The sequence below is a fragment of the Rattus norvegicus genome, chromosome 1, assembly GCF_021556685.1.
Source record: "Rattus norvegicus strain SHRSP/BbbUtx chromosome 1, alternate assembly SHRSP_T2T, whole genome shotgun sequence".
NCBI classification, from domain to species: domain Eukaryota; kingdom Metazoa; phylum Chordata; class Mammalia; order Rodentia; family Muridae; genus Rattus; species Rattus norvegicus.
In genome coordinates this window covers 128,864,036-128,892,025 of record NC_141534.1, presented here as the reverse complement: position 1 = coordinate 128,892,025, position 27,990 = coordinate 128,864,036, and the positions used below count along the sequence as shown (strand labels likewise).

Genomic DNA, 27,990 nt, shown 5'->3' with positions numbered 1-27,990 from the left:
GCTTTTTTTGGTTGGGAGACTTTTAGTGAATGCTTCTATTTCATAGGAGTTTTGGCACTGTTTAGATGGTTTATCTGATCCAGATTTAAATTTGGTACCTTCTCTCAGTCTAGAAAACTGTCTATTTCATCCAGGTTTTCCTTTTTTTTTTGAGTATAGGCTTTTGTAGTAGGATCTGATGATTTTTTTTTGAATTTCCTAAGTTTCTATTGTTATGTCTCCCTTTGCATTTCTTTTTTTCTTTTCTTTCTTTCTTTTTTTTTATTAACTTGAATGTTTCTTATTTACATTTTGAGTGGTATTCCCTTTCCCGGTTTCCCAGAAAACATCCCCCTAACCCCTCCATGTCCCCTTCTTTAAGGTTGTTCCCCTCTCCATCCTCCCCTCATTGCTGTCATCCCCCCAACAATCACGTTCACTGGGGGTTCAGTCTTAGCAGGACCAAGGGCTTCCCCTTCCACTGGTGATCTTACTAGAATATTCCTTGCTACCTATGAGGTCAGAGTCCATGGTCAGTGCATGTATAGTCTTTAGGTAGTGGCTTAGTCCCTGGAAGCTCTGGTTGCTTGGCATTGTTGTTCATAAGGGGTCTCGAGCTCCTTCAAGCTCTTCGAGTTCTTTCTCTGATTCCTTCAACGGGGGTCCCGTTCTCAGTTCAGGGGTTTGCTGCTGGAATTCGCCTCTGTATTTGCTGTATTCTGGCTGTGTCTCTCAGGAGCGATCTACATCTGGCTCCTGTCGACCTGCACTTCTTTGCTTCATCCATCTTTTCTAATCAGATGGCTGTATATGTATGGGCCACATATGGGGCAGGCTCTGAATGGGTGTTCCTTCTGTGTCTGTTCAAATCTTTGCCTCTCTATTCCCTGCCAAGGGTATTCTTGTCCCCCTTTTAAAGAAGGAGTGAAACATTCACATTTTGATCATGCGTCTTGAGTTTCATTTGTTCTAGGCATCTAGGGTAATTCAAGCATGTGGGCTAATAGCCACTTATCAATGAGTGCATAACATGTGTGTTTTTCTGTGATTGGGTTGCCTCACTCAGGATGATATTTTCCAGTTCCAACCATTTGCCTACGAATTTCATAAAGTCATTGTTTTTGGTAGCTGAGTAATATTCCATTGTGTAGATGTGCCACATTTTCTGTATCCATTCCTCTGTTGAAGGGCATCTGGGTTCTTTCCAGCTTCTGGCTATTATAAGTAAGGCTGATATGGACATAGTGGTGCACATATCTTTTTTATATGTTGGGGCATCTTTTGGGTATATGCCCAAGAGAGGTATAGCTGGATCCTCAGGCATTTCAATGTCCAATTTTCTGAGGAACCTCCAGACTGATTTCCAGAATGGTTGTACCAGTCTGCAATCCCACCAACAATGGGGGAGTGTTCCTCTTTCTCCACATCCTCGCCAGCATTTGCTGTCACCTGAGTTTTTGATCTTAGCCAGTCTCACTGGTGTGAGGTGAACTCTCAGGGTTGTTTTTATTTGCATTTCCCTTATGACTAAAGATGTTGAACATTTCTTTAGGTGTTTCACAGCCATTCGGCATTCGTCAGCTGTGAATTCTTTGTTTAGCTCTGAACCCATTTTTTAATAGGGTTATTTGTCTCCCTGCGGTCTAACTTCTTGAGTTCTTTTTATATTTTGAATATAAGGCCTCTATCTGTTGTAGGATTGGTAAAGATCTTTTCCTAATCTGTTGGTTGCCGTTTTGTCCTAACCACTGTGTCCTTTGCCTTACAGAAGCTTTGCAGTTGTATGAGATCCCACTTGTTGATTCTTGATCTTAGAGCATAAGCCATTGGTGTTTTGTTCAGGAAATTTTTTCCAGTGCCCATGTGTTCCAGATGCTTCCCTAGTTTTTCTTCTATTAGTTTGAGTGTATGTGGTTTGATGTGGAGGTCCTTTACCCACTTAGACTTAAGCTTTGTACAGGGTGATAAGCATGGATCGATCTGCATTCTTCTACATGTTGACCTCCAGTTCAACCAGCACCATTTTCTGAAAATGCTATCTTTTTTCCATTTGATGGTTTTGGCTCCTTTGTCAAAAATCAAGTGCCCATAGGTGTGTGTGTTCATTTCTGGGTCTTCAATTCTGTTCCATTGGTCTATCTGTCTGTCTCTGTACCAATACCATGCAGTTTTTTTAATCACTATTGCTCTGTAATACTGCTTGAGTTCAGGGATATTGATTCCCCCTGAAGTCCTTTTATTGTTGAGGATAGTTTTAGGTATCCTGGGTTTTTTGTTATTCCAGATGAATTTGCAAATTGTTCTGTCTAACTATTTGAAGAAGTGGATTGGTATTTTGATGGGGATTGCATTGAATCTGTAGATCGCTTTTGGTAGAATGACCATTTTTACTATAATAATCCTGCCAATCCATGAGCATGGAGGGTCTTTCCATCTTCTGAGTTCTTCTTCAATTTCTTTCTTCAGAGTCTTGAAGTTCTTATTCTACAGATCTTTTACTTGCTTGTATAAAGTCACACCGAGGTACTTTATATTGTTTGGGTCTATTATGAAGGGTGTCATTTCCCTAATTTCTTTCTCGGCTTGTTTCTCTTTTGTGTAGTGGAAGGCTACTGATTTATTTGAGTTAATTTTACACCGAGCCACTTTGCTGAAGGTGTCTTTCAGCTTTAGTAGTTCTCTGGTGGAACTTTTGGGATCACTTAAATATACTATCATATCATCTGCAAACAGTGATATTTTGACTTCTTCTTTTCCGATCTGTATCCCCTTGACCTCCTTTTGTTGTCTGATTGCTCTAGCTAGAACTTCAAGAACTATGTTGAATAAGTAGGGAGAGAGTGGGCAGCCTTGTCTAGTCCCTGAATTTAGTGTGATTGCTTCAAGTTTCTCTCCATTTAGTTTAATGTTAGCAACTGGTTTGCTGTATATGGCTTTTACTATGCTTAGGTATGGGCCTTGAAATCCTATTCTTTCCAGGACTTTTATCATAAAGGGGTGTTGAATTTTGTCAAATGCTTTCTCAGCATCGAATGACATGATCATGTGGTTTTGATCTTTCAGTTTGTTTATATAATGGATCACATTGTTGGTTTTCTGTATATTAAACCATCCCTGCATGCCTGGGATGAAGCCTACTTGATCATGGTGGATGATTGTTTTGATGTGCTCTTGAATTCGGTTTGCCAGAATTTTATTGAGTACTTTTGCGTCGATATTCATAAGGGAAATTGGTCTGAAGTTCTCTTTCTTTGTTGGGTCTTTGTGTGGTTTAGGTATAAGAGTAATTGTGGCTTCATAGAAGGAATTCGGTAGTGCTCCATCTGTTTCAATTTTGTGGAATAGTTTGGATAATATTGGTATGAGGTCTTCTATGAAGGTCTGATAGAATTCTGCACTAAACCCGTCTGGACCTGGGCTCTTTTTGTTTGGGAGACCTTTAATGACTGCCTGTATTTCCTTAGGAGTTATGGGGTTGTTTAACTGGTTTATCTGTTCCTGATTTAACTTCGGTACCTGGTATCTGTCTAGGAAATTGTCCATTTCCTGCAGATTTTCAAGTTTTGTTGAATATAGGCTTTTATAGTAAGATCTGATGATTTTTTGAATTTCCTCTGAATCTGTAGTCATGTCTCCCTTTTTATTTCTGATTTTGTGAATTTGGACATGTTCTCTGTGTCCTCTCGTTAGTCTGGCTAAGGGTTTATCTATCTTGTTGATTTTCTCAAAGAACCAACTTTTGGATCTGTTGATTCTCTCTATAGTCCTTTTTGTTTCTACTTGGTTGATTTCAGCTCTGAGTTTGATTATTTCCTGCCTTCTACTCCTCCTGGGTGTATTTGCTTCTTTTTGTTCTAGAGCTTTTAGGTATGTTTTCAAGTAGGTGACATATGCTCTTTCCTGTTTCTTTCTGCAGGCACTCAGCGCTATGAGTTTTCCTCTTAACACATCTTTCATTGTGTCCCATAAGTTTGGGTATGTTGTACCTTCATTTTCATTAAATTCTAAGAAGTCTTTAATTTCTTTCTTTATTTCTTCCTTGACCAGGTTATCATTGTGTAGAGTATTGCTCAACTTCCAATTATATGTGGGCATTCTTCCCTTATTGTTATTGAAGACCAGCTTTAGGCCGTGGTCGTCTGATAGCACGCATGGGATTATTTCTATCTTTCTTTCCCTGTTGAGGCCCATTCCCTGACCAATTATATGGTCAATTTTGGAGAAAGTACCATGACGAGCTGAGAAGGTGTATCCTTTGCCTTTAGGACAGAATGTTCTATAAATATCTGTTAAGTCCATTTGGCTCATGACTTCTCTTAGTCTGTCTATGTCTCTGTTTAATTTCTGTTTCCATGATCTGCCCATTGATGAGAGTTGGGTGTTGAAATCTCTTACTATTATTGTGTGAGGTGCAATGTGTGTTTTGAGCTTTAGTAAGTTCTCTTTTACGTATGTAGGTGCCCTTGTATTTGGGGCATAGATATTTAGGATTGAGAGTTCATCTTGGTGGATTTTTCCTTGGATGAATATGAAGTGTCCTTCCTTATCTTTGTTGATGACTTTTAGTTGAAAATTGATTTTATTTGATATTAGAATGGCTACTCCAGCTTGCTTCTTCTGACCATTTGCTTGGAAAATTGTTTTCCAGCCTTTCACTCTGAGGTAGTGTCTGTCTTTGTCTCTGAGGTGTGTTTCCTGTAGGCAGCAGAATGCAGGGTCCTTGTTGCGTATCCAGTTTGTTAATCTATGTCTTTTTATTGGGGAGTTGAGGCCATTGATGTTGAGAGATATTAAGGAATAGTGATTATTGCTTCCTGTTATATTCATATTTGGATATGAGGTTATGTTTGTGTGCTTTTCTTCTCTTTGTTTTGTTGCCAAGACGATTAGTTTCTTGCTTCTTCTAGGGTATAGCTTGCCTCCTTATGTTGGGCTTTACCATTTATTATCCTTTGTAGTGCTGGATTTGTAGAAAGATATTGTGTAAATTTGGTTTTTTCATGGAATATCTTGGTTTCTCCATCTATGTTAATTGAGAGTTTTGCACGATACAGTAACCTGGTCTGGCATTTGTATTCTCTTATGGTCTGTATGACATCTGTCCAGGATCTTCTGGCTTTCATAGTTTCTGGCGAAAAGTCTGGTGTGATTCTGATAGGTCTGCCTTTATATGTTACTTGACCTTTTTCCCTTACTGCTTTTAATATTCTGTCTTTCTTTTGTGCGTTTGGTGTTTTGACTATTATGTGACCGGAGGAGTTTCTTTTCTGGTCCAATCTATTTGGAGTTCTGTAGGCTTCTTGTATGCTTATGGGTATCTCCTTCTTTAGGTTAGGGAAGTTTTCTTCTACGATTTTGTTGAAGATATTTACTGGTCCTTTGAGCTGGGAGTCTTCACTGTCTTCTATACCTATTATCCTTAAGTTTGATCTTCTCATTGAGTCCTAGATTTCCTGTATGTTTTGGACCAGTAGCTTTTTCCACTTTACATTATCTTTGACAGCTGAGTCGATGATTTCTATGGAATATTCTGCTCCTGAGATTCTCTCTTCCATCTCTTGTATTCTGTTGGTGAAGCTCGTATCTACAGCTCCTTGTCTCTTCTTTTGGTTTTCTATATCCAGGGTTGTTTCCATGAGTTCTTTCTTGATTGCTTCTAGTTCCATTTTTAATTCCTTCACCTGTTTGATTGTGTTTTCCTGGAATTCTTTCAGGGATTTTTGTGACTCCTCTCTATGGGATTCTACTTGTTTATTTATGTTTTCCTGGAATTCTTTTAGGGATTTTTGCGATTCCTCTCTATATACTTCTACTTGTTCTCTAATGGAGTTCTTCACGTCTTTCTTGAAGTCCTCCAGCATTATGATCAAATATGATTTTGAAACTAGATCTTGCTTTTCTGGTGTGTTTGGACATTCCATATTTATTTTGGTGGGAGAATTGGGCTCCAATGATGCCATGTAGTCTTGGTTTCTGTTGCTTGGGTTCCTGCGCTTGCCTCTCGCCATCAGATTATCTCTAGTGTTACTTTGTTCTGCTATTTCTGACAGTGGCTGGACTGTCCTATAAGCCTGTGTTTCAGGAGTGCTGTAGACCTGTTTTCCTGTTTTTTTTTTTCAGCCAGTTATGGGGACAGAGTGTTCTGCTTTCGGGCGTGTAGTTTTTCCAATCTACATGTCTTCAGCTCTTCTTGTGGGCCTGTGTCTTGATTTCATCAGGCAGGTCACTTGCAGCAGAAAAGTTTGTCTTACCTGTGGTCCTGAGGCTCCAGTTTGCTCGTGGGGTGTTGCTTATGAGCTCTCCAGGGCCGCAGCAACCAGGAAGATCTGCGCTGCCTTTCCGGGAATTTCTGTGCACCAGGGTTCCAGATGGCGTTTGGTGTTTTCCTCTGGAATCAGTAATGTGTGCAGAGTGCAGTCTCTTCTGGTTTCCCAGGAGTGTCTGCCTCTCTGAAGTTTTAGCTCTCCCTCCCACGGGATTTGGGTGCAGAGAACTGTTTATCCAGTCGGTCCCTTCAGGTCCAGCGGTGTCTCAGATGTAGCGGACCTGCTGCTCCTGGGCTCTCCTGTACAGGAACCCAGAGGCCGTATACAGTTTCCTCTTGGGCCAGGGATGTGGGAAGAGGTGGGCAGTGTTGGTGGTCTCTTCTGCTCTGCAGCCTCAAGAGTGCCCACCTGACCAGGCGGTTAGGGCTCTCTCCCAAGGGGTTTGGGAGCAGAGAGCTGCTGCGGGCAGGGATCCACGGGTTTGGGACTCCTGCTAAATACCGGAAGTGTCCGGTCCTAGAGGTATTTTGCCTCTGTGTGTCCTGAGTTCACCAGGCAGTTCGCTTGCAGCAGAAAAGTTGGTCTTACCTGTGGTCCCGAGGCTCTAGTTTGCTCGTGGGGTGTTGCTTATGAGCTCCCTGCAGCCACTGCAACCAGGAAGATCTTCACCGCTCTTTCCGGGAGCTTCCGTTCACCAGGGTTCCAGATGGCGTTTGGTGTTTTCCTCTGGAATCCGTAATGTGTGCAGAGTTCAGTCTCTTCTGGTTTCCCAGGCGTGTCTGCCTCTCTCTCCCTTTGCATTTCTGATTTGTTATTTTGCACATCCTCTCTGCACTCTGCTTAGTCTGGCTAAGGGTTTGTCTGTCTTGTTAATCTTCTCAAAGAACCAGTTCCTGATTTTTCTCATTCTTTCTATAGTTCTTTCTCTTTTTTCTTGGTTGATTGCAGCCCTGAGTTTGATTATTTCCTGCCTTCTGCTTTTCTTGGGTTAATATTTACTCCTCTTTGTTCATTAGTTTTTACATTTGCTTTCAAGCTGTAATTTTTTTTATGTTTTTGTTTTTGTTTTTGTTTTTTTTGGAGACATTCAGGGATATGAGGTTTCCAATTAGCACTGTTTTCATTGTATCCCATAAGTTTGGGTTGGATGTCCCTTTATTTTCATTAAATTCTAAAGTCTTTAATTTCTTTATTTCTTATTTGACCAAGTTATCATTGAGTAGAGTGTTGTTCACCTTCCATATCTATGTGTTCTTTCTTTCATTTTTGTTGTTATTAAAGACCATCCTTAGTCTGTAGTGATCTGATAGTATTCATGGGATTATTTTAGTCTTCTTGTTGAGGCCTGTTTTTTGCCTGATTATATTGTTAATTTTGGAGCAGGTACCATGAGGTGCTGAGAAGAAGGTAATTCCTTTGTTTTAGAATGAAATGCTCTACAGATGTTTGTTAAATCCATTTGGCATTTAACTTCTTCTATAACTTCTGTTAATTTCTCTGTGGCTCTGTTTAGTTTCTGTTTCCATGATCTTTCTATTGATAAGAATGGGTAGTTGAAGTCGCCCACTCTTTATTGAGTCAATTGCAATGTGTGCTTTGAGCTTTAGTAAGGTTTTGTTTATGAATATAGGTGCCCTTGCATTTAGAGCTCAGATATTCAGAATTGAGAGTTAATCTTGGTGGATTTTTCCTTTTATGAGTATGAAGTGTTCTTTCTCATCATTTTTGATAATTTTGACTGAAAGTTCATTTTATTGGATATTAGAATGCGTACTCCAGCTTTTTTCTTTGGACCATTTCCTTGGAAAAAAATTTCCAGCCTTTTACTCTGAGGTAGTGTCTGTCTTTGTCACTGAGATATTTTCTGTATGTAGCAAAATTCTGGGTCCTCTAACAGATTCAATCTGTTAGTTTATCTCTTTTGGAGGATATTTTAAGTCAATTGATATTTAGATATATTAGGGACCAATGATTGCTTTTTCCTGTTATTTTTCTTGGTACAGGTAGAATTATGTTTGTGTGGCTATCTTCTTTTGGGTTATTTGAAATTCAATTTCTTGCTTATTTTTTAAGGTGTAGTTTCCCTCTTTGACTTGGAGTTTTCTATATATTATACTTTGTAGGATTAGATTTGTGGATATATACTGTGTAGATTTGGTTTTGCATTCGAATATCTTGGTTTTTCCATCTATGGTAATGGAGAGTTTTCCTGCATATAGTAGCCTGGGCTGGAATTTTTGTTTTCTGGCTTTCTGCCCAGAAATTCTGGCTTTCACAGTCTTTGTGGAGACGTCTCTTTTAATTCTGATAGGTCTGCCCTTATATGTAACTTGACCTTTTTCTCTTACTGGTTTTAATGTTCTTCTTCTTCTTCTTCTTCTTCTTTTTTTTGCATTTGGTTTTTTGACTATTATGTGACAGGAAGAATTTCATTTCTAGTCCAATCTATTTGGAGTTCTGTAGGTTTCTTTTATATTTATGGGCATCTCTGTCTTCAGGTTAAGGAAGTGTTCTATATTTTGCTGAATATATTTACTGGCCATTTAATTTGGGAATCTTTGCTTTCTTCTATACCTATTAGTATTAGTTTTGATCTTCTCATTGTGTGCTGGATTTCCTGAATGTTTTGGATTAGGAGACTTTTGCATTTTGCATTTTTGATGTTTTTTTTCAATGTTTTGTATAATATCTTCTGCTCCTGAGATTCTCTCTGTTATCTCTTGTATTCTGTTGGTAATGCTTGCATCTCTGGCTCCTGATTTCTTTCCTGTGTTTTCTATCTCCAGATTTGTCTACCTTTGCAATTTCATTATTTTTTTTTATTTTCATTTTTAAATCCTGGATGATTTTGTTCAATTCCTTTACCTGTTTTGTTGTGTTTCTCTGTAATTCTTCAAGGGGTTTTTATGCTTCCTCTTGAATGGCTTCTACCTGTTTACTTATATTTTCCTAAATTTTTAAGGGAGCTAATTATGTCTTAAAGTTTTCTGTCACTATCATAAGTTGTGATTTTAAATTCAAATTTTGCTTTCCAGTTGGTTGGGGTGTCCAAGGCTTGCAGTGGTGGTGGATCTGGGTTCTGATAATGCCAAGTGGACTTCATTTCTGTTTCTTAGGTTCTTGCCCTTGCCTCTTGCCATTGCTTATCTCTGGTGTTAGCTGGTTTTCCTGTCTCTGACAGTGGCTTTACCCCATGTGTCAGCACTTCCAGAGACCAGCTTTCTCCCAGTAGGATCTGAGTACAGAGAGTTGTGGCACAGGTTCAGCTCCCTGTGCACAAACCTGAAGGATCCAGTCCCAGGCTCCTGGTGGCTCTCAATATTGTGTTCACTTCTGAGAAGCCAGCTCTCTACCCATGAAATCTGGGTACAGATAGACCTGTCACAGGTTTAGCTCTGGGTACAGGCATTGTCCTAGACTTTTAACAAGGAAGGGTACTGTATCCTGTCCAGTGCTTTTTCAGCAACTGATGAGAGGATCATGTGGTTTTATCTTTGAGTTTGTTTATATAGTTGATGGATTTCTATATATTTGACTATCCCTGAATCCTTTGGATGAAGCCTAGTTGATATTGGCGAATCATCATTTTGATTTGCTCTTGGATTCAGTTTGTGCCAATTTTATTGAGTATTTTTTAATGAAATAAAGGTGTTATTAAGTACTCTCTAAAATACCTAAACAAATTGGTACAGCCTATGCAATTATATTCTGAAAGTGTAAGGCCTTTCAGACACATTAAAATCTATTGGTCCCCAAGAACAGATCCACAGACCATCCTCAGTATAAATTATAAATGCTCTGCTGTTCCATGGCCTCTTTAGTTTTTTTTTTTATTACCTTGAGTATTTCTTATTTACATTTTGAGTGGTATTCCCTTTCCTGGTTTCCGGGCAAACATTCCCCCTAATCCCTCCCCCTCCCCTTCGTTATGGGTGTTCCCCTACCCATCCTCCCCCCATTGCCGCCCTCCCCCCAACAATCACGTTCACTGGGGGTTCAGTCTTAGCAGGACCAAGGGCTTCCCCTTCCACTGCTGATCTTACTAGGATATTCATTGCTACCTATGAGGTCAGAGTCCAGGGTCAGTCCATGTATAGTCTTTAGGTAGTGGCTTAGTCCCTGGAAGCTCTGGTTGCTTGGCATTGTTGTTCATAAGGGGTCTCGAGCCCCTTCAAGCTCTTTGAGTTCTTTCTCTGATTGCTTCAACGGGGTCCTATTCTCAGTTCAGTGGTTTGCTGCTGGCATTCGACTCTGTATTTGCTGTATTCTGGCTATGTCTCTCAGGAGAGATCTACATCCGGCTCCTGTCGCCTGCACTTCTTTGCTTCATCCATCTTGTCTAATTGGGTGGCTATATATGTATGGGCCACATGTGGGGCAGGCTCTGAATGAGTGTTCCTTCTGTGTCTGTTTTAATCTTTGCCTCTCTATTCCCTACCAAGGGTATTCTTGTTCCCCTTTTAAAGAAGGAGTGAAGCATTCACATTTTGATCATCTGTCTTGAGTTTCATGTGTTCTATGCATCTAGAGTAATTCAAGCATTTGGGCTAATAACCACTTATCAATGAGTGCATACCATGTGTGTTTTTCTGTGATTGGGTTACCTCACTCAGGATATTTTCCAGTTCCAACCATTTGTCTATGAATTTCATAAAGGCATTGTTTTTGATAGCTGAGTAATATTCCATTTTCTAGATGTACCACATTTTCTGTATCCATTCCTCTGTTGAAGGGCATCTGGGTTCTTTCCAGCTTCTGGCTATTATAAATAAGGCTGCTATGAACATAGTGGAGCATGTGTCTTGTTTATATGTTGGGGCATCTTCTGGGTATACGCCCAAGAGAAGTATAGCTGGGTCCTCAGGTAGTTCAATATCCAATTTTCTGAGGAACCTCCAGACTGATTTCCAGAATGGTTGTACCAGTCTGCAATCCCACCAACAATAGGGGAGGGTTCCTCTTTCTCCACATCCTCGCCAGCATTTGTTGTCACCTGAGTTTTGGATCTTAGCCATTCTCACTGGTGTGAGGTGACATCTCAGGGTTGTTTTGATTTGCATTTCCCTTATGACTAAAGATGTTGAACATTTCTTTAGGTGTTTCTCAGCCATTTAGCATTCCTCAGCTGTGAATTCTTTGTTTAGTTCTGAACCCCATTTTTTTTTATTTTTTTAAAATTTTTATTAGATATATTTCTTTACTGACATTTCTTTTTTTTATATTTTTATATTTATTTATTTATTTATTTATTTTTTTATATTTTTTTATTAACTTGAGTATTTCTTATATACATTTCAAGTGTTATTCCCTTTCCCGGTTTCCGGGCAAAATCCCCCTCCCCCCTCCCCTTCCTTATGGGTGTTCCCCTCCCAACCCTCCCCCCATTGCCGAGCTCCCCCCATAGTCTAGTTCACTGGGGGCTGAACCCCATTTTTAATAGGGTTATTTGTCTCCCTGCGGCCTAACTTCTTGAGTTCTTTGTATATTTTGGATATAAGGCCTCTATCTGTTGTAGGATTGGTAAAGATCTTTTTGCATTGAAATCCATACATAAAATTTGTCCTAAGGACTCTTTGTGTGTTGAGTCTTTGTGGGGTTTAGGTATCAGTATAAGTGTTCCATCACAGAACAAATTAGGTAGTGTTCCTTCTGTTTCTTTTGTGTGGAATAGTTTGAAGAGTATAGGTATTAGATCTTCTATGAAGGTGAGATAGAATTCCTCACTAAATCATCTCTTCTTGGATTTTTTCTTTTTTTTTCTTTTTGGTAGAGGGACTTATAATGAATGCTTCTATTTCTTTGGCAGCCATGACTTAGTTTAGATGCTCTTTCTGATAGTGGTTTAACTTTGGTTCCTGGTATCTCTAGAGAAAATCATAAATGCTATCAGTATTTTCCAGTTTTGTTGAATATAAACTTTTGTATTAGGATCTGATGCTTTTTATCATTTCTTCAGTTTCTGTTTTCATGTTTCCCTTTTCATTTCTGATATTCATAATTTGGATACTGTCTTAGCTGCTGTCTTGTTAATCTTGCTAAGGATGTATCTATCCTGTTGATTTTCTCAAAGAACCAGCTTCTGGTTTTGTTGATTCTTTGTATAGTTCTTTTTGTTTCTATTTGGTTGATTCCAGCTCTGAGTTTGATTATTTCCTGTCATCTACTCCTCATGTGTGTATTTGCTTCTTTTTCTACTAGAGTTTTCAGGTGAGCTATCAAAATGTTCGTGTAATATGGTCTCTTGAGTTTCTTTTTGCAGGCACTCAGAGCTATGAGTTTTCTCTTAGTACTACTTTCATTGTGTTCCATATGTTTGGCAATGTTGTGCTTCCTTTTTCATTAAATTATAACAAGTCTTAATTTCTTTTGTATTTCTTCCATGAAAAGGTTATTGAGTAGAAAGGTCTTCAGCTTCTATATGTATGTTGGTTTTCTGTTGTTTCTGTTGTTACTGAAGACCATTCTTATTCCATGGTGAGCAGATAGGCTGCATGGGGTTATTTCAGTTTTCTTGCATTGTTTGAGGCTTGTTTTGTGATCAATTATGTTGACACTTCGGAGAAGGCACCATGAGATACTTCATTTTCCTCATTGTCAAGAGTGGGGTGTTGAAGTCCCTGTTATTATTAAGTGAACTCACTGTGAGCTTTGAGCTTTAGTAATGTTTCTTTTACAAATGTTGGTGTACTTGCATTTGGGGCATATATATTCACAATTGAGTTCTTCTTACTAAATTTTTCCATTGATATTTATGGATAATCTTTTCTCATATTTTTGATAACTTTTTGTTGAAAGTCTATTTTATTGAATACTAAAATTGGTACTCAAGGTTGTTTATTAAGACTATTTGCCGTATAAAATTTTTCCATCCTTTTACTTTGAGGTAAAACTTTGACTCTGAGATCTGTTTCTGTATGCAGTACAATGGTGGGTACTTTTTACTTATCCAGTGTTTTAGTCTGTGCCTTTTTATTGGGGAATTGAGTCCATTGATGTTAACAGATATTAAGGACCAATACTTGTTGCTCGCTGTTATTTTTGTTGTTAGAGATGGTTGAAAGAGAAATGCTCTCTTCTTTTTGTTTTTGTTTTTTTGTAATTTCTTGCTTTTTCAAGGGTGCAGTGTCCCTCCTTGTGTTGAAATTTTCCATCTATTATACTTTGTATGGCAGAATTTGTGGAAAGATATTTAAATTATGTTTTGTCATGTAATATCCAGGTGTCTCCATCTATGGTAATTGATAATTTTGCTGGATATGGTAGCTTGGGCTGGCATTATTTTCTTTAGGGTTTGTATGACAGCTCCCCAGGTCCATCTGTCTTTTGGAATCTCTGTTGAGAATCTGGTATAATTCTGATAGGGCTGCCTTCATATTTAACTTTACCTTTTTTTCCTTACCACTTTTAATATTCTTTGATGTGTTTTGATTATTATGTGATGGAAGGAATTTATTTTCTGGCCCAATCTATTTACTGGCTTTTTGATTTTGCATTTTCTTTGACTACTGTGTCAATATATTCTATGGTATCATCTATACCTAAGAATCTTTCTTCTATCTCTTGTATTATGCTGGTATGCTTGCATCTGTGTCTTTTGATCTCTTTCATAGTTTTCCTAACTCCAGGGTTGTCTCTCTTTTTGATTTCTTTATTGTTTTTATTTCCATTTATTGATCCTGGATGGTTTTGTTCAATTTCTTCACCTGTTTCATTTTGTTTTTGTTTTTTGTTTTTTGTATTTCTTTAAGGGATTTATATGTTTTCTCTTTAAGGGCTTCTACCTGTTTACCTGTGTTCTCATGTATTTCTTTAAGGGGGTTATTTATGTCTTTCTTAAGTCCCACCTAATTGTGAAATGTAATTTTCAGATCAGGATCTTGTTTTTTAGGTGTGTTGGGGTACCACGTGCTTGCTGTGGTGGGGGAACTGGGTTCTGATGATGTGAGGTAGAATTGGTTTCTGTTGGTTATATACTTATTCTTGGATCTCATCATTTGGTTATCTCTGGTGTTAGCTGGCCTTGTTGTCTGTTACTAGAACTTGACCCTCCTGTATGCCTATAACCCTGGATATGCCAGCAGTCTTGGAACTCACACTTTCTCTGTGTGGAATTGTGGTAGGGAGGGCTGTAGCACAGGGTCCAAATGGAAACCAGAAGGATTCTGTCCCTGGCTTAGCTGTGATTCCTGTGTCCACTGGGCCCCAGCAGATACCACTTTGGCCAGGTATTGTGGCAGTATTGGTGGTCTCACCTGTGAGCTTACGTATGTCAACACTCCTGGGCATCAAGCTGTCTCTGGGCAAAATTGGTATGTGTGGGTTGTGGCATAGGTTCACCTCCCAGGCACAGATCGGATTAATAATTTTTATTCTAAAGGTAACCTTTATAATTAACCTTTATTAATATTGCATATCAGATCCTACTCTATGAATGCATTGTCTCTGTTATATAATGAGGTTCCATCAGAAATGTAAGATTTAAGCTTCATTGTATATATAAGATATGCCATTAAAATATCTTTGTTTTCAACATGTTTCCTAGACTTTAAAGTACAAATTTCATAAGCTTAGAAATAATGTTCTTAGAAATAAAATAAGACATTTCTAAAATGTGTTAATAATGTCATTAACAGAGTGTGTCTAACTCTAATGGACTGCATGAAAATTCCACAGAAGTTCCACATTCATCTAATATGTACAATAATGCAGAAAAAAAAGTAATAAAGCTTCTGGAGAAAAGTGAGTAGTGCATTTTGAAAAATAATTGTTACAGAAACTATGTAGTTCAGAACCATACCTCTTATAAGTAGACAAAGATTACTATCTACGGATGTAGTAAGCAAAAGATAAGTCAACTGGTAATAATATATATGTCAGAAAATTTGAGCAGTAGGTAAGATGTAGATATTCGGTGAATGAGTCCTCCCTCCTACAATTCTTAATGAGATAAAACCCAGTATAAGGATAGGTGGTTTTGAATGAGCTTATTTTGTTGTTAAATTAGGGTGTAGTGTATGTGAGAACCTTCAGTCTGGTGGCATTTTGTATTTGTGTGTATTATAATTAGTGATTTCAGTGCCTTTAATCAGTCATGGATTCAGGTCTGCAACTAAAAACACTAGTTATTATAGTAATACATGCTTTCTTTTGTTCTTACCTTGCATAGTCCACATACTTTAAGGATCATTACCTAAACTACCCTAGAGCAGTTCACAGATCAATACAATTTATATCCTCACATTTTTTGTAAATGCTTATTCTTTTGTTTTAATTTTGTTATGTTTTCTTATTGTTGATAATGATTTTGCTTAGAGATTTACATGGGCACTCAGCTTGTTAGGCACATGTTATGCCACTGACAAAATCATCCCAATTTAAGGTACTGTGTTGTGATGTGCCTTGAAGTTAGTTACAAGAAACATCTTAATTCACCCAAATGTGTTCTATTATCGTAAGAAAACATACAACAGAAAAACAACAATGTAACACAAACAACATAAAAGAGTTTATGTTAGTGGTACATATCTTACACCAAGGAATAATGCGAGTCCAGGTCTACACAATTTCAAATATATAAATATATCTGTTGTTATTAATGTTCTGCATTGAACACAAGGCTGTGATCATTTTACATATTCAGTACTTCTGGAAACTCCTTAATTCAGGCTCATAAAACTATTAGTATCTGTTCTTACTTTCCATTAAACTGTTTATATAGCTTATTCATGTTTACCATGTTCAGCCTGCAAACACATGCATTTACACTATAATTATAAACATCAATGTCCAAGCATATTGAAATTACATATTAGACTTGCATAATCTGAGTCCTACTGAAGACTAAATCGTGATCCCATTCTTTACCTTAGCTATTCTAATCCAACCACAGGCAGAGCAACATGTGTTTACCTTCCACATATTGGAATGGATAAAACATTCTGACATGAGCATGTGACCAAGTTACAGAAGGGCGTCCAATTAAAAAGACTTTTATAAGAAGGAAATATTTCCACAATATTTTAATTTAATTCAAAATATTACTTGGAAAATTAAAATAATTATTTTGTCATGTTTAATTTTTATGTATTACAATACACAGATTTTTATTTTATATATTCCTTATAGTTAACTTAGTGAAATGTGTGCACTTGCCCACAGAATCTACCATGGAAGATAAAATACAGACCTCAGAAGAAGAGGAACAAAATACTGTTAGAACAAGCAAAAGGCCCCTTGTAAGTAAATATTAAAATTAAAATCACACACCTTATATTGCTCAAAATAATGGTTTATAGGCGAAGTAAGTTAAATTTTATATCTTTTAGAATTAATACATCAAACTTAAATGTTTTCAAAGTAATAGTTTTATTCATTCTTTGAAACTTTCATATTAACACTCCAGCTCATTCTGGTACTCTTTCTTTTGCTGGGCTTAGTGTCCTATTAAAAATTATTAGTAGCCTCTTCAAGTCCATTATGGCTGAACATGTGTGAATGTGTGTCTTTAGCAAGAAGATCTTATCATTTATTTATGAAAACAAAACAGAATCCATAGCAATGCTCTGTGTTCTTTTGCATGGCATGGAGTCCTTCTTGACTTATAACACATAAAAGCGTATCCTGTCCTTGATTCTTGGAGTTTCACAAAAAAAGCTCATGACTTCTAAGGTAACACAACACATTCCTGGTACCTGTAAACAAACTCATTTTAAATACATATCTTAAATTAGTTTACAAACTGGCAGTTTCCAGGATGCCCCATACAGCCTTAGTTTATGTTTACTTAAACCTTCACTTATTATTCTACCCACATAGCCACTTAAGCCTTTAGCTTAAAGCATTCTCCCAGTGTTATTTTTTTCCCACCTGTGCTCTATTGCCTCTCTAGTTACATTTTGCAAAATTTTCAAATATTGTAGTTTCCTATATAGATTTTCTTCATTAATTGATTTATTTATTCACTTTATATCTCACTCACAGCCTTCTCCCACCTCTCCTCCCAGTTCCACCATCTCATACCCTCCTTCTCTAATTCTACCTCTCCTTTTCTGAAGAGGCCTTCCCTGGCACATCAGGGATAAGTACATCCTCTTTCACAGAGGCCAGACAAGGCAGCCCAACTAGGGGAAATGTATCCAAAGGCAGGCAACAAAGTCTGCATAAGAGAAAGCCCATGAAGGCCAAGCTTCACATCTGCTTCATGTATATTGGGTGTTTAATTTCAGTCCAGGCATAATCTATGGTTGGTAGTTCAGCATCTGTGAACTTTCATGGGCACAGTTTAGTTGACTCTGTAGGTGATTTTCTTCTATCCTTGACTCCCATGACTCCCTCAATCTTTCCAGCAACTCTTCCACAAGACTCTCTAAACTCCTTCGAATGATTGGCTGTGGGTCTATGCATCTGTTTCTATCAGCTGTGTTATGAAGACTCTAGGGTGATAGTTATGCTAAGCTCATGTCTTTAAGTATATCAAAGTATCATTAAAAGTGTTAAGGATTGGCTCTTTCCAATGGGCTGGGTCTCAAAGTTGGGCCCATCATTAGGTGGTCATTTCCTCAATCCCTGTTAATTCTTAATTCCTGCACATCTTGTAGGCAGGGCAAATTTGAGGTTGAAGTTTTAGTGGGTAGTCTAGTGTCTTCTCTCCACTAGAAGTTTTGCCTGGTTCCAGGAGGTGATCAATTCCAGTTCATTTCTCATGCTGCTAGGATTCTTAACTAGGGTCATGTCATTTCCTACTAGGAGCCTCTTGTGTTCCATGTCACTCATTTCTCCCAGAGAAGTACTCTCACCAATTTCACTTCACTCTCTCAGCCCTCTCACCCACGACTTTCATTTTCCCTACATTGATCTCCAGCTCTATTCTTCTGTACATTTCCTCTCCCATCCACCCAGGTTTTTCTTTCCATCTACTTCAAATGTCTATTCTATGCTCCATTCTAAAAGAGATTCCAGTATCCTTCCTTGGTTTTTCTTTCTTGTTTATCTTTTTGGGTCTTTAGATGGTAGTGTGATTAACCTGTTCTTTGTGGTTAATAGTGAGTAAATACATGTCCTTATGACTCTTAGTTCCTTACTCAGGATGATATTTTTTAGTTCCATCCATTTGCATGCAAATTTCATGATGCTCTTGCTTTTAATAGCTGAGTACTATTCCATTGTGAAAATACCCCTCATTTTATTTTTTATTTGAGAAACATCTGGGTTCTCTCTAGATTCTGACAATTACAAATGAATCTTCTATGAATATAGTTAAGCAAGCGCCTTTGTTGTTTGGTAGGACACTTCTTGGAGATCTATCTCTATCTATCTATCTATCTATCTATCTATCTATCTATCTATCTATCTATCTATATATATATATATATATATATATATATTTGGGTTTTGAGGCAGAACTATTTCCAATTTTCTGAGAAACTTTCAGCTTGACTACCAAAGTGATTGTGCAAGTTTGCAATTTCACCTTCAATGGAGGAGTTTCCCCATGCTTGTGCTATCACTTGATATTGACTTTAGCAACTGAGTAGTGTAAGATGGAATCTCAGAGTCGTTTTGAATAGCATTTCCCTAACAACTAAGGACACTGAAATTTCCCTCAAGCATTTCTTTGTTATAAGAGATGGCAAGAATTCTTAGCTTGGACCAGTATCCATTTTTTTTCTTTTTTGGTTTTTTTTGTTTGTTTGTTTGTTCCATTTTTGCTTTTTTTTATTAACTTGAGTATTTCTTATTTACATTTCGAGTGTTATTCCCTTTCCGGGTTTCCAGGCCAACATCACCCTAGCCCCTCCCCCTACCCTATTTATGGGTGTTTCCCCCCATTCTCCCCCCCCATTGCTACCCTCCCCACAACAAACATGTTCACTGGGGGTTCAGTCTTAGCAGGATCAAGGGCTTCCCCTTCCACTGGTGCTCTTACTAGGATATTCACTGCTACCTATGAGGTAAGAGTCCAGGGTCAGTTTTTAGGTAGTGGCTTAGTTACTGGAAGCCCTGGTTGCTTGGCATTGTTGTACTTTTGGGGTCTCGAGCCCCTTCAAGCTCTTTCAGTTCTTTCTCTGATTCCTTCAATAGGGGACCTATTCTCAGTTCAGTGGTTTGCTGCTGGCATTCACCTCTGTATTTGCTGTATTCTGGCTGTGTCTCTCAGGAGCGATCTACATCCGGCTCCTGTCGGTCTGCACTTCTTTGCTTCATCCATCTTGTCTAATTGGGTGGCTGTATATTTATGGGCCACATGTGGGGCAGCCTCTGAATGGGTGTTCCTTCAGTCTCTGCTTTAATCTTTGCCTCTCTCGTCCCTGCCAAGGGTATTCTTCTTCCCCTTTTAACAGAGTGAAGCATTCACATTTTGATCATCCGTCTTGAGTTTCATTTGTTCTAGGCGTCTAGGGTAATTCAAGCATTTGGGCTAATAGCCACTTATCAATGAGTGCATACCATATATGTCTTTCTGTGATTGGGTTAGCTCACTCAGGATGATATTTTCCAGTTCCAACCATTTGCCTACGAATTTCATAAAGTCATTGTTTTTGATAGCTGAGTAATATTCCATTGTGTAGATGTACCACATTTTCTGTACCCATTCCTCTGTTGAAGGGCATCTGGGTTCTTTCCAGTTTCTGGCTATTATAAATAAGGCTGTGATGAACATAGTGGAGCATGTGTCTTTTTTATATGTTGGGGCATCTTTTGGGTATATGCCCAAGAGAGGTATAGCTGGATCCTCAGGCATTTCAATGTCCAATTTTCTGAGGAACCTCCAGACTGATTTCCAGAATGGTTGTACCAGTCTGCAACCCCACCAGCAATGGAGGAGTGTTCCTCTTTCTCCGCATCCTCGCCTGCATTTGCTGTCACCTGGGTTTTTGATCTTAGCCATTCTCACTGGTGTGAGGTGAAATCTCAGGGTTGTTTTGATTTCATTTCCCTTATGACTAAAGATGTTAAACATTACTTTAGGTGTTTCTCAGCCATTCAGCATTCGTCAGCTGTGAATTCTTTGTTTAGCTCTGAACCCCATTTTTAATAAGGTTTTTTGTCTCCCTGTGGTCTAACTTCTTGAGTTCTTTGTATATTTTGGATATAAGCCCTCTATCTGTTATAGCATTGGTAAAGATCTTTTGCAATCTGTTGGTTGCTGTTTTGTCCTAACCACAGTGTCCTTTGCCTTACAGAAGCTTTGCAGTTTTATGAGATCCCATTTGTCAATTATTGATCTTAGAGCATAAGCCATTGGTGTTTTGTTCAGGAAATTTTTTCCAGTGCCCATGTGTTCCAGATGCTTCCCTAGTTTTTCTTCTATTAGTTTGAGTGTATGTGGTTTGATGTGGAGGTCCTTTACCCACTTAGACTTAAGCTTTGTACAGGGTGATAAGCATGGATCGATCTGCATTCTTCTACATGTTGACCTCCAGTTCAACCAGCACCATTTTCTGAAAATGCTATCTTTTTTCCATTTGATGGTTTTGGCTCCTTTGTCAAAAATCAAGTGCCCATAGGTGTGTGTGTTCATTTCTGGGTCTTCAATTCTGTTCCATTGGTCTATCTGTCTGTCTCTGTACCAATACCATGCAGTTTTTTTAATCACTATTGCTCTGTAATACTGCTTGAGTTCAGGGATATTGATTCCCCCTGAAGTCCCTTTTGTTGAGGATAGTTTTAGCTATCCTGGGTTTTTTGTTATTCCAGATGAATTTGCAAATTGTTCTGTCTAACTATTTGAAGAAGTGGATTGGTATTTTGATGGGGATTGCATTGAATCTGTAGATCGCTTTTGGTAAAATGGCCACTTTACTATATTAATCTTGCCAATCCATGAGCATGGGAGATCTTTCTATCTTCTGAGGTCTTCTTCAACTTCTTTCTTCAGAGACCTGAAGTTCTTATTGTACAGATCTTTTACTTGCTTGGTTAAAGTCACACCGAGGTACTTTGTATTATTTGGGTCTATTATGAAGGGTGTCATTTCCCTCATTTCTTTCTCAGCTTGTTTCTCTTTTGTGTAGTGGAAGGCTACTGATTTATTTGAGTTAATTTTATACCCAGCCACTTTGCTGAAGTTGTTTATCAGCTTTAGTAGTTCTCTGGTGGAACTTTTGGGATCACTTAAATATACTATCATATCATCTGCAAATAGTGACATTTTGACTTCTTCTTTTCCAATCTGTATCTCCTTCATCTCCTTTTGTTGTCTGATTTCTCTGGCTAGAACTTCAAGAACTATATTGAATAAGTAGGGAGAGAGTGGGCAACCTTGCCTAGTCCCTGATTTTAGTGGGATTGCTTCAAGTTTCTCTCCATTTAGTTTAATGTTAGCAACTTGTTTGCTGTATATAGCTTTTATTATGTTTAGGTATGGGCCTTGAAATCCTATTCTTTCCAGGACATTTATCATGAGGGGTGTGTTGAATTTTGTCGAATGCTTTGTCAGCATCTGATGAAATGATCATGTGATTTTTTTCTTTCAGTTTGTTTATATAATGGATCACGTTGATGGTTTTCCATATATTAAACCATCCCTGCATGCCTGGAATGAAGCCTACTTGATCATGGTGGATGATTGCTTTGATGTGCTCTTGGATTCGGTTTGCCAGAATTTTATTGAGTATTTTTGCGTCGATATTCACAAGGGAAATTGGTCTTAAGTTTTCTTTCTTTGTTGGGTCTTTGTGTGGTTTAGGTATAAGAGTAATTGTGGCTTCATAGAAGGAATTCGGTAGTGCTCCATCTGTTTCAATTTTGTGGAATAGTTTGGATAGTATTGGTATGAGGTCTTCTATGAAGGTCTGATAGAATTCTGCACTAAACCTGTCTGGAGTGGGCTCTTTTTGGTTGGGAGACCTTTAATGACTGCTTCTATTTCCTTAGAAGTTATGGGAGTGTTGAACTGATTTATCTGTCCCTGACTTAACTTCGGTACCTGGTAACTGTCTAAGAAATTGTCCATTTCCTGCAAATTTTCATGTTTTTTTGAATATAGGCTTTTGTAGTAAGATGTAATGATTTTTTTTAATTTCCTCTGAATCTGTAGTTATGCCTCCCTTTTCATTTCTGATTTTGTGAATTTGGACACACTCTCTGTGTCCTCTCATTAGTCTGGCTAAGGGTTTATCTATCTTCCTGGTTTTCTCAAAGATCCAACTTTTGGTTCTGTTGATTCTTTCTATGGTCCTTTTTGTTTCTACTTGGCTGATTTCAGCTCTGAGTTTGATTATTTCCTGCCTTCTACTCCTCCTGGGTGTATTTGCTTCTTTTTGTTCTAGAGCTTTTAGGTGTGCTGTCAAGCTGCAGACATAAATTCTCTCCTGTTTCTATCTGCAGGCACTCAGAGGTATGAGTTTTCCTCTTAGCACAGCTTTCATTGTGTCCCATAAGTTTGGGTATGTTGTGCCTTCATTTTCTCTAAATTCTAAGAAGTCTTTAATTCCTTCTTTTCTTCCTTGACCAGGTTGTCGTTGAGTAGAGCATTGCTCAACTTCCAAGTATATGTGGGCATTCTTCCCTTATTGTTATTGAAGACCAGCTTTAGGCCGTGGTGATCTGATAGCACGCATGGGATTATTTCTATCTTTCTGTACGTGTTGAGGCCCGTTTTTTGACCAATTATATGGTCAATTTTGGAGAAAGTACCATGAGGAGCTGAGAAGAATGTATATCTTTTTGCTTTAGGATAGAATGTTCTATAAATATCTGTTAAGTCTATTTGGTTCATGACTTCTCTTAGTCTGTCTACGTCTCTGTTTAATTTCTGTTTCCATAATCTGTCCATTGATGAGAGTGGGATGTTGAAATCTCCTACTATTATTGTGTGAGGTGCAATGTATGTTTTGAGCTTTAGTAAGGTTTCTTTTATGTATGTAGTTGCCCTTGTATTTGGGGCATAGATATTTAGGATTGAGAGTTCATCTTGGTGGATTTTTCCTTGGATGAATATGAAGTGTCCTTCCTTATCTTTGTTGATGACTTTTAGTTGAAAATTGATTTTATTTGATATTAGAATGGCTATTCCAGCTTGCTTCTTCCCACCATTTGCCTGGAAAGTTGTTTTCCAGCCTTTCACTCTGAGGTAGTGTCTGTCTTTGTCTCTGAGGTGTGTTTCCTGCAGGCAGCAAAATGCAGGGTCCTCATTGCGTATCCAGTTTGTTAATCTATGTCTTTTTATTGGGGAGTTGAGGCCATTGATGTTGAGAGATATTAAGGAATAGAGATTATTGCTTCCTGTTATATTCATAATTGGATGTGAGGTTGTGTTTGTGTGCTTTTCTTTTCTTTGTTTTGTTGCCAAGACGAATAGTTTCTTGCTATTTCTAGGGTATAGCTTGTCTCCTTATGTTGGGCTTTACCATTCATTATCCTTTGTAGTGCTGGATTTGTAGAAAGATATTGTGTAAATTTGGTTTTTTCATGGAATATCTTGGTTTCTCCATCTATGTTAATTGTGAGTTTTGCAGGATACAGTAACCTGGGCTGGCATTTGTGTTCTCTTAGGGTCTGTATGACATCTGTCTAGGATCTTCTGGCTTTCATAGACTCTGGCGAAAAGTCTGGTGTGATTCTGACAGATCTGCCTTTATATGTTACTTGACCTTTTTCCCTTACTGCTTTTAATATTCTTTCTTTATTTTGTGCATTTGGTGTTTTGACTATTATGTGACAGGAGGTGTTTCTTTTCTTTTCCAATCTATTTGGAATTCTGTAGGCTTCTTGTATGTTTATGGGTATCTCTATCTTTAGGTTAGGGAAGTTTTCTTCTATGATTTTGTTGAAGATATTTACTGGTCCTTTGAGCTGGGAGTCTTCACTCTCTTCTATACCTATTATCCTTAAGTTTGATCTTCTCATTGAGTCCTAGATTTCCTGTATGTTTTGGACCAGTAGCTTTTTCCGCTTTACATTATCTTTGACAGTTGAGTCGATGATTTCTATGGAATCTTCTGCTCCTGAGATTCTCTCTTCCATCTCTTGTATTCTGTTGGTGAAGCTTGTATCTACGGCTTCTTGTCTCTTCCTTTGGTTTTCTATATCCAGGGTTGTTTCCATGTGTTCTTTCTTTATTGTTTCTATTTCCATTTTTAATTCCTTCAACTGTTTGATTGTGTTTTCATGGAATTCTTTCAGGGATTTTTGTGATTCCTCTCTGTAGGCTTCTACATGTTTATTTATGTTTTCCTGTATTTCTCTAACGGAGTTCTTCAGGTCTTTCTTGAAGTCCTCCAGCATCATGATCAAATATGAGTTTGAAACTAGATCTTGCTTTTCTGGTGTGTTTGGATATTCCGTGTTTGCTTTGGTGGGAGAATTGGGCTCTGATGATGCCATGTAGTCTTGGTTTCTGTTGCTTGTGTTCGTGTGCTTGCCTCTCGCCATCAGATTATCTCTAGTGTTACTTTGTTCTGCTATTTCTGACAGTGGCTAGACTGTCTTATAAACCTGTATGTAAGGAGTGCTGTAGACCCGTCTTCCTGTTTTTTTCAGCCAGTTATGGGAACAGAGTGTTCTGCTTTTGGGCATGTAGTTTTTCCTATCTACACGTCTTCAGCTTTTCCTGTGGGCCTGTGCCCTGAGTTCACCAGGCAGGTCGCTTGCAGCAGAAATGTTGGTCTTACCTGTGGTCCCGAGGCTCAAGTTTGCTCATGGGGTGTTGCTTATGAGCTCTCCACGGGGGCAGCAATGTGGAGGACCTGTGCTGCCTTCTCCGGGAGCCCCCGTGCACCAGAGTCCCAGATGGCGTTTGGTGTTTTACTCTGGAGTCAGAGGTGGGCAGAGTGTAGTCTCTTCTGGTTTCCCAGGGGTGTTTGCCTCTCTGAAGGTTTAGCTCCTCCTCCCACGGGATTTGTGTGCAGAGAACTGTTTATCCAGTCTGTCCCTTCAGGTTCCGGCGGTGTCTCAGACACAGCGGGCCTGCTGCTCCTGGACCCTTATCTACAGGAACCCCAGTATCCATTTTTAATTGGGTTATACCATCTCTTGATATCTAATTTTACAAGTTCTTTTTGAATTTGGAATAGTCTCTGAGGTGTAGGGTTGTTGAAGACATTTTCCCATGCTAAAAGCTACCATGTTATCCTATTGATGGTGTCCTTTGACATTGAGACAATTTTCAGTTTCATGAGATCACATTTATTAAATATTTTTAGTTCCTGAGGTGTTGTTCTATTGAGGAAGCTGTCTCATATACCAGTTCATTTGAAACTATTCTCCTCTGTTAGATTTAGGGTATCCAGTTTTATTGTAAAGGTTGTTGATCCATGCAGACTTGAGCTTCATGAAGGATGATAAATATGGATTTATTTTTTGTTCTACATGTAGACTTCCAGGTAGACGACATCATTTGTTGAATAAAAAGGAAGATTACTCATTTGTTTGAGTGAAGTTTATATCCAGCTACTTTTCTGAAGTCTTTTATCAGGTTTCAAAGTTCTCTGGTAGTATTTAAGGGTTGCTTATAAATACTATCATATCATCCTCAAATAGTGATATCTAGATTTTTTCCCACTTTGAATCCCTTTGACCTCCTTTTGTTGTCTGATTGTACTGGCTAAGACTTCAAGTACTTATTGAATAAATAGGGAAAGAGTTGTCAGCTCTGTCTTGTCCCTGATTTAATGTTAGTAGTTGTTAGAGACATACTGAAATAATCTGTATCATCTTGACTTAATTTTGTTATATAGCTTAAACTTAGAAATATGTACATTTAATTGTAGAATGTTTTAAAAAATATTTTTCTGATTTCTAAAGTTCACTGCAATTTGCTGTCATGCTACTTTCTTTCATTTCATACCTTACTAATTTGTATCTCCCCAATCATTTATCTTTATAAGTCTTATTTATCTTTCAAAGAATCAAATATGCAGTTTATTATTTTTGCAATATTTTTAAAATTTATATTTTATTGCTTTCAGCTTTATTATTATAGAATTTCTTAGACATAGTTATAACCATTCTTTGCAATTCATTGTCCTGAAGTTCATCCATGTCATTCTCTTTGGAGGTCTTTATAATGTGATAAATAATTTTGGGGGAGGATACAGTTTGTTCATTGGAGTATTTTCTCCTTTCCCTGTTTTTCGTCACATTTTATGGTTCAATGTAGGCATTTAAAATGATTGGGGGAGTCTAAGTTTTGGTAGGTTTGAGATGTGAGTTTTACTTTGTCTAATACTGAGAGCCACATGCTTTAGGCCTATTATTCTGAGAAGCAGCATTTGTCAAAAGACTACTGCAATGTTCCTGTGTCATACGGGTGGTATCTGGCAGCTGAAGATGAGCCATCTGGAGGAGTGATCTCCAGCAGTGTAAATAGGCATAATTAGGGCAATGGGAGCTTTCTACCTGTTTTTAGACATTACTATGTGTCATTGGTGGGAAACAAGGATCCCTCAGTTGTTGCAGGAGGTTATGCTGCCTAGAACCTTACTGGAAATCTCAGGTCCTATATTGATGTAGGACACTATCCAGGCCAGGCCACAAGACAAAGTTCACAGGTATTTAACATGGCCCCAAGGGGAAGTGAGGGTCTTTCTTATTGCTTTGGAGTTTCTGGTACAGCAGAAGTAGGGCTAAGCCTCCTAGTGGTGTACCTCCCTTAGTGCAAGGGTCATAGTGGGTTAGGTTCTGCAACACTAAATATTTCATTCTAATTCTAATAATAATGTATTATATTCTAAAATTAGGAATGAAACTCATATTGTAGTTTTCAGTTGGATGGAATGGTTCAAATCACACCTAATATTGTTTGGATTTTCATTTCATTAATTCCTTATTTTATACAATTTCTTTCAGATTCATACTATAAGAACACGTTTTTGTGCATGCTTCACCATAAAACGGAATTATTCCCCCATCCACAAGAAATAGAAGAGAAAACATAGAAGTATGTAAGAGTTACATTTTGTCTTAAAAGTCTTTAGAAATAATGTTTTTATAAAACATATACTTTGTATTCTAGCTGAGGAATGTTATTATCTAAATGTAGAATGAGGGATAAAAGAGTTAACTATCAATGTAATACTTATCTCATGAATAAACAGGCTAATTAAAGATGGTAAGACCAAAGTGTGAATGCATTGATCCTACTTAGAAGTGGAGCAAACTAATCCTGGGAGATTGTGGGAGGTAGGGACTCGAGAGGAAGAGAGGAGGGGGTTAAGGGCAAAGGATCAGGTATGGGAAGAGGCAGGAGAGAAGTATATAGGGACAATAAATTGAACAGAAATGTGTAGCATTGGGCATATAGGGAACTATGGATAGCTACTTGAAAGTTCCACATGCCAGTGAAGGACCCAACAGGGATGACATTAGTCAAAATACCCAACAAAGGGGAGAAAGAACCTGTAGAGACCCTCACTAGTAGATAGTCACAGCCCCCAGTGGAGGGATAGGGTTATCCATACATCTTAAAAATTTTAACCCAGAATCTTTTCTATCTAAATGTAATGCACAGAGAAAAAATGGAGGAGAGACTGAAGGAAAGGCTGTCTAGAGACCACCCGACCTGGGGATCCATCCCACTTGCAGACACAAAACTCCAACATTATTGCTGATGCCAAGAAATGCTTGCTGAAAAGAGCCTGGTATAGCTGTCCCCAGAGAGGCTCTGCTAGCACCTGACTGATACAGATGCAAATACTCACAGCCCACTATCAGAATTAGCTCAGCAACTACAGTGAAAGAGTTAGGGGAAGGGCAGGAGCTGAAGAGAATTGCAACCTCATAGGAAGAAGAACAATAATAACTA

At 38.2% G+C, this 27,990-nt stretch overlaps 1 protein-coding gene across 6 annotated transcripts in view; it reads left to right on the top strand.

Moving 5' to 3' along the window:
• Nucleotides 1-27,990, top strand: part of Potefam2 (POTE ankyrin domain family member 2) — a 204,488-nt gene that overhangs the window by 135,337 nt on the left and 41,161 nt on the right. For 3 of the 6 annotated variants that reach the window (XM_087601106.1, XM_087601111.1, XM_087601109.1), the window contains 3 exons: nt 14,879-14,984; nt 16,404-16,480; nt 27,036-27,126. In XM_087601106.1, the coding sequence (XP_087457232.1) occupies nt 14,879-14,984; nt 16,404-16,480; nt 27,036-27,110 (258 nt within the window). In that variant the 3' untranslated portion in view covers nt 27,111-27,126. Of the gene's footprint in view, nt 1-14,878; nt 14,985-16,403; nt 16,481-27,035; nt 27,314-27,990 lie in introns of those variants that run through there. The other 3 variants (XM_087601105.1, XM_087601107.1, XM_087601110.1) reach the window with 2 other exon arrangements.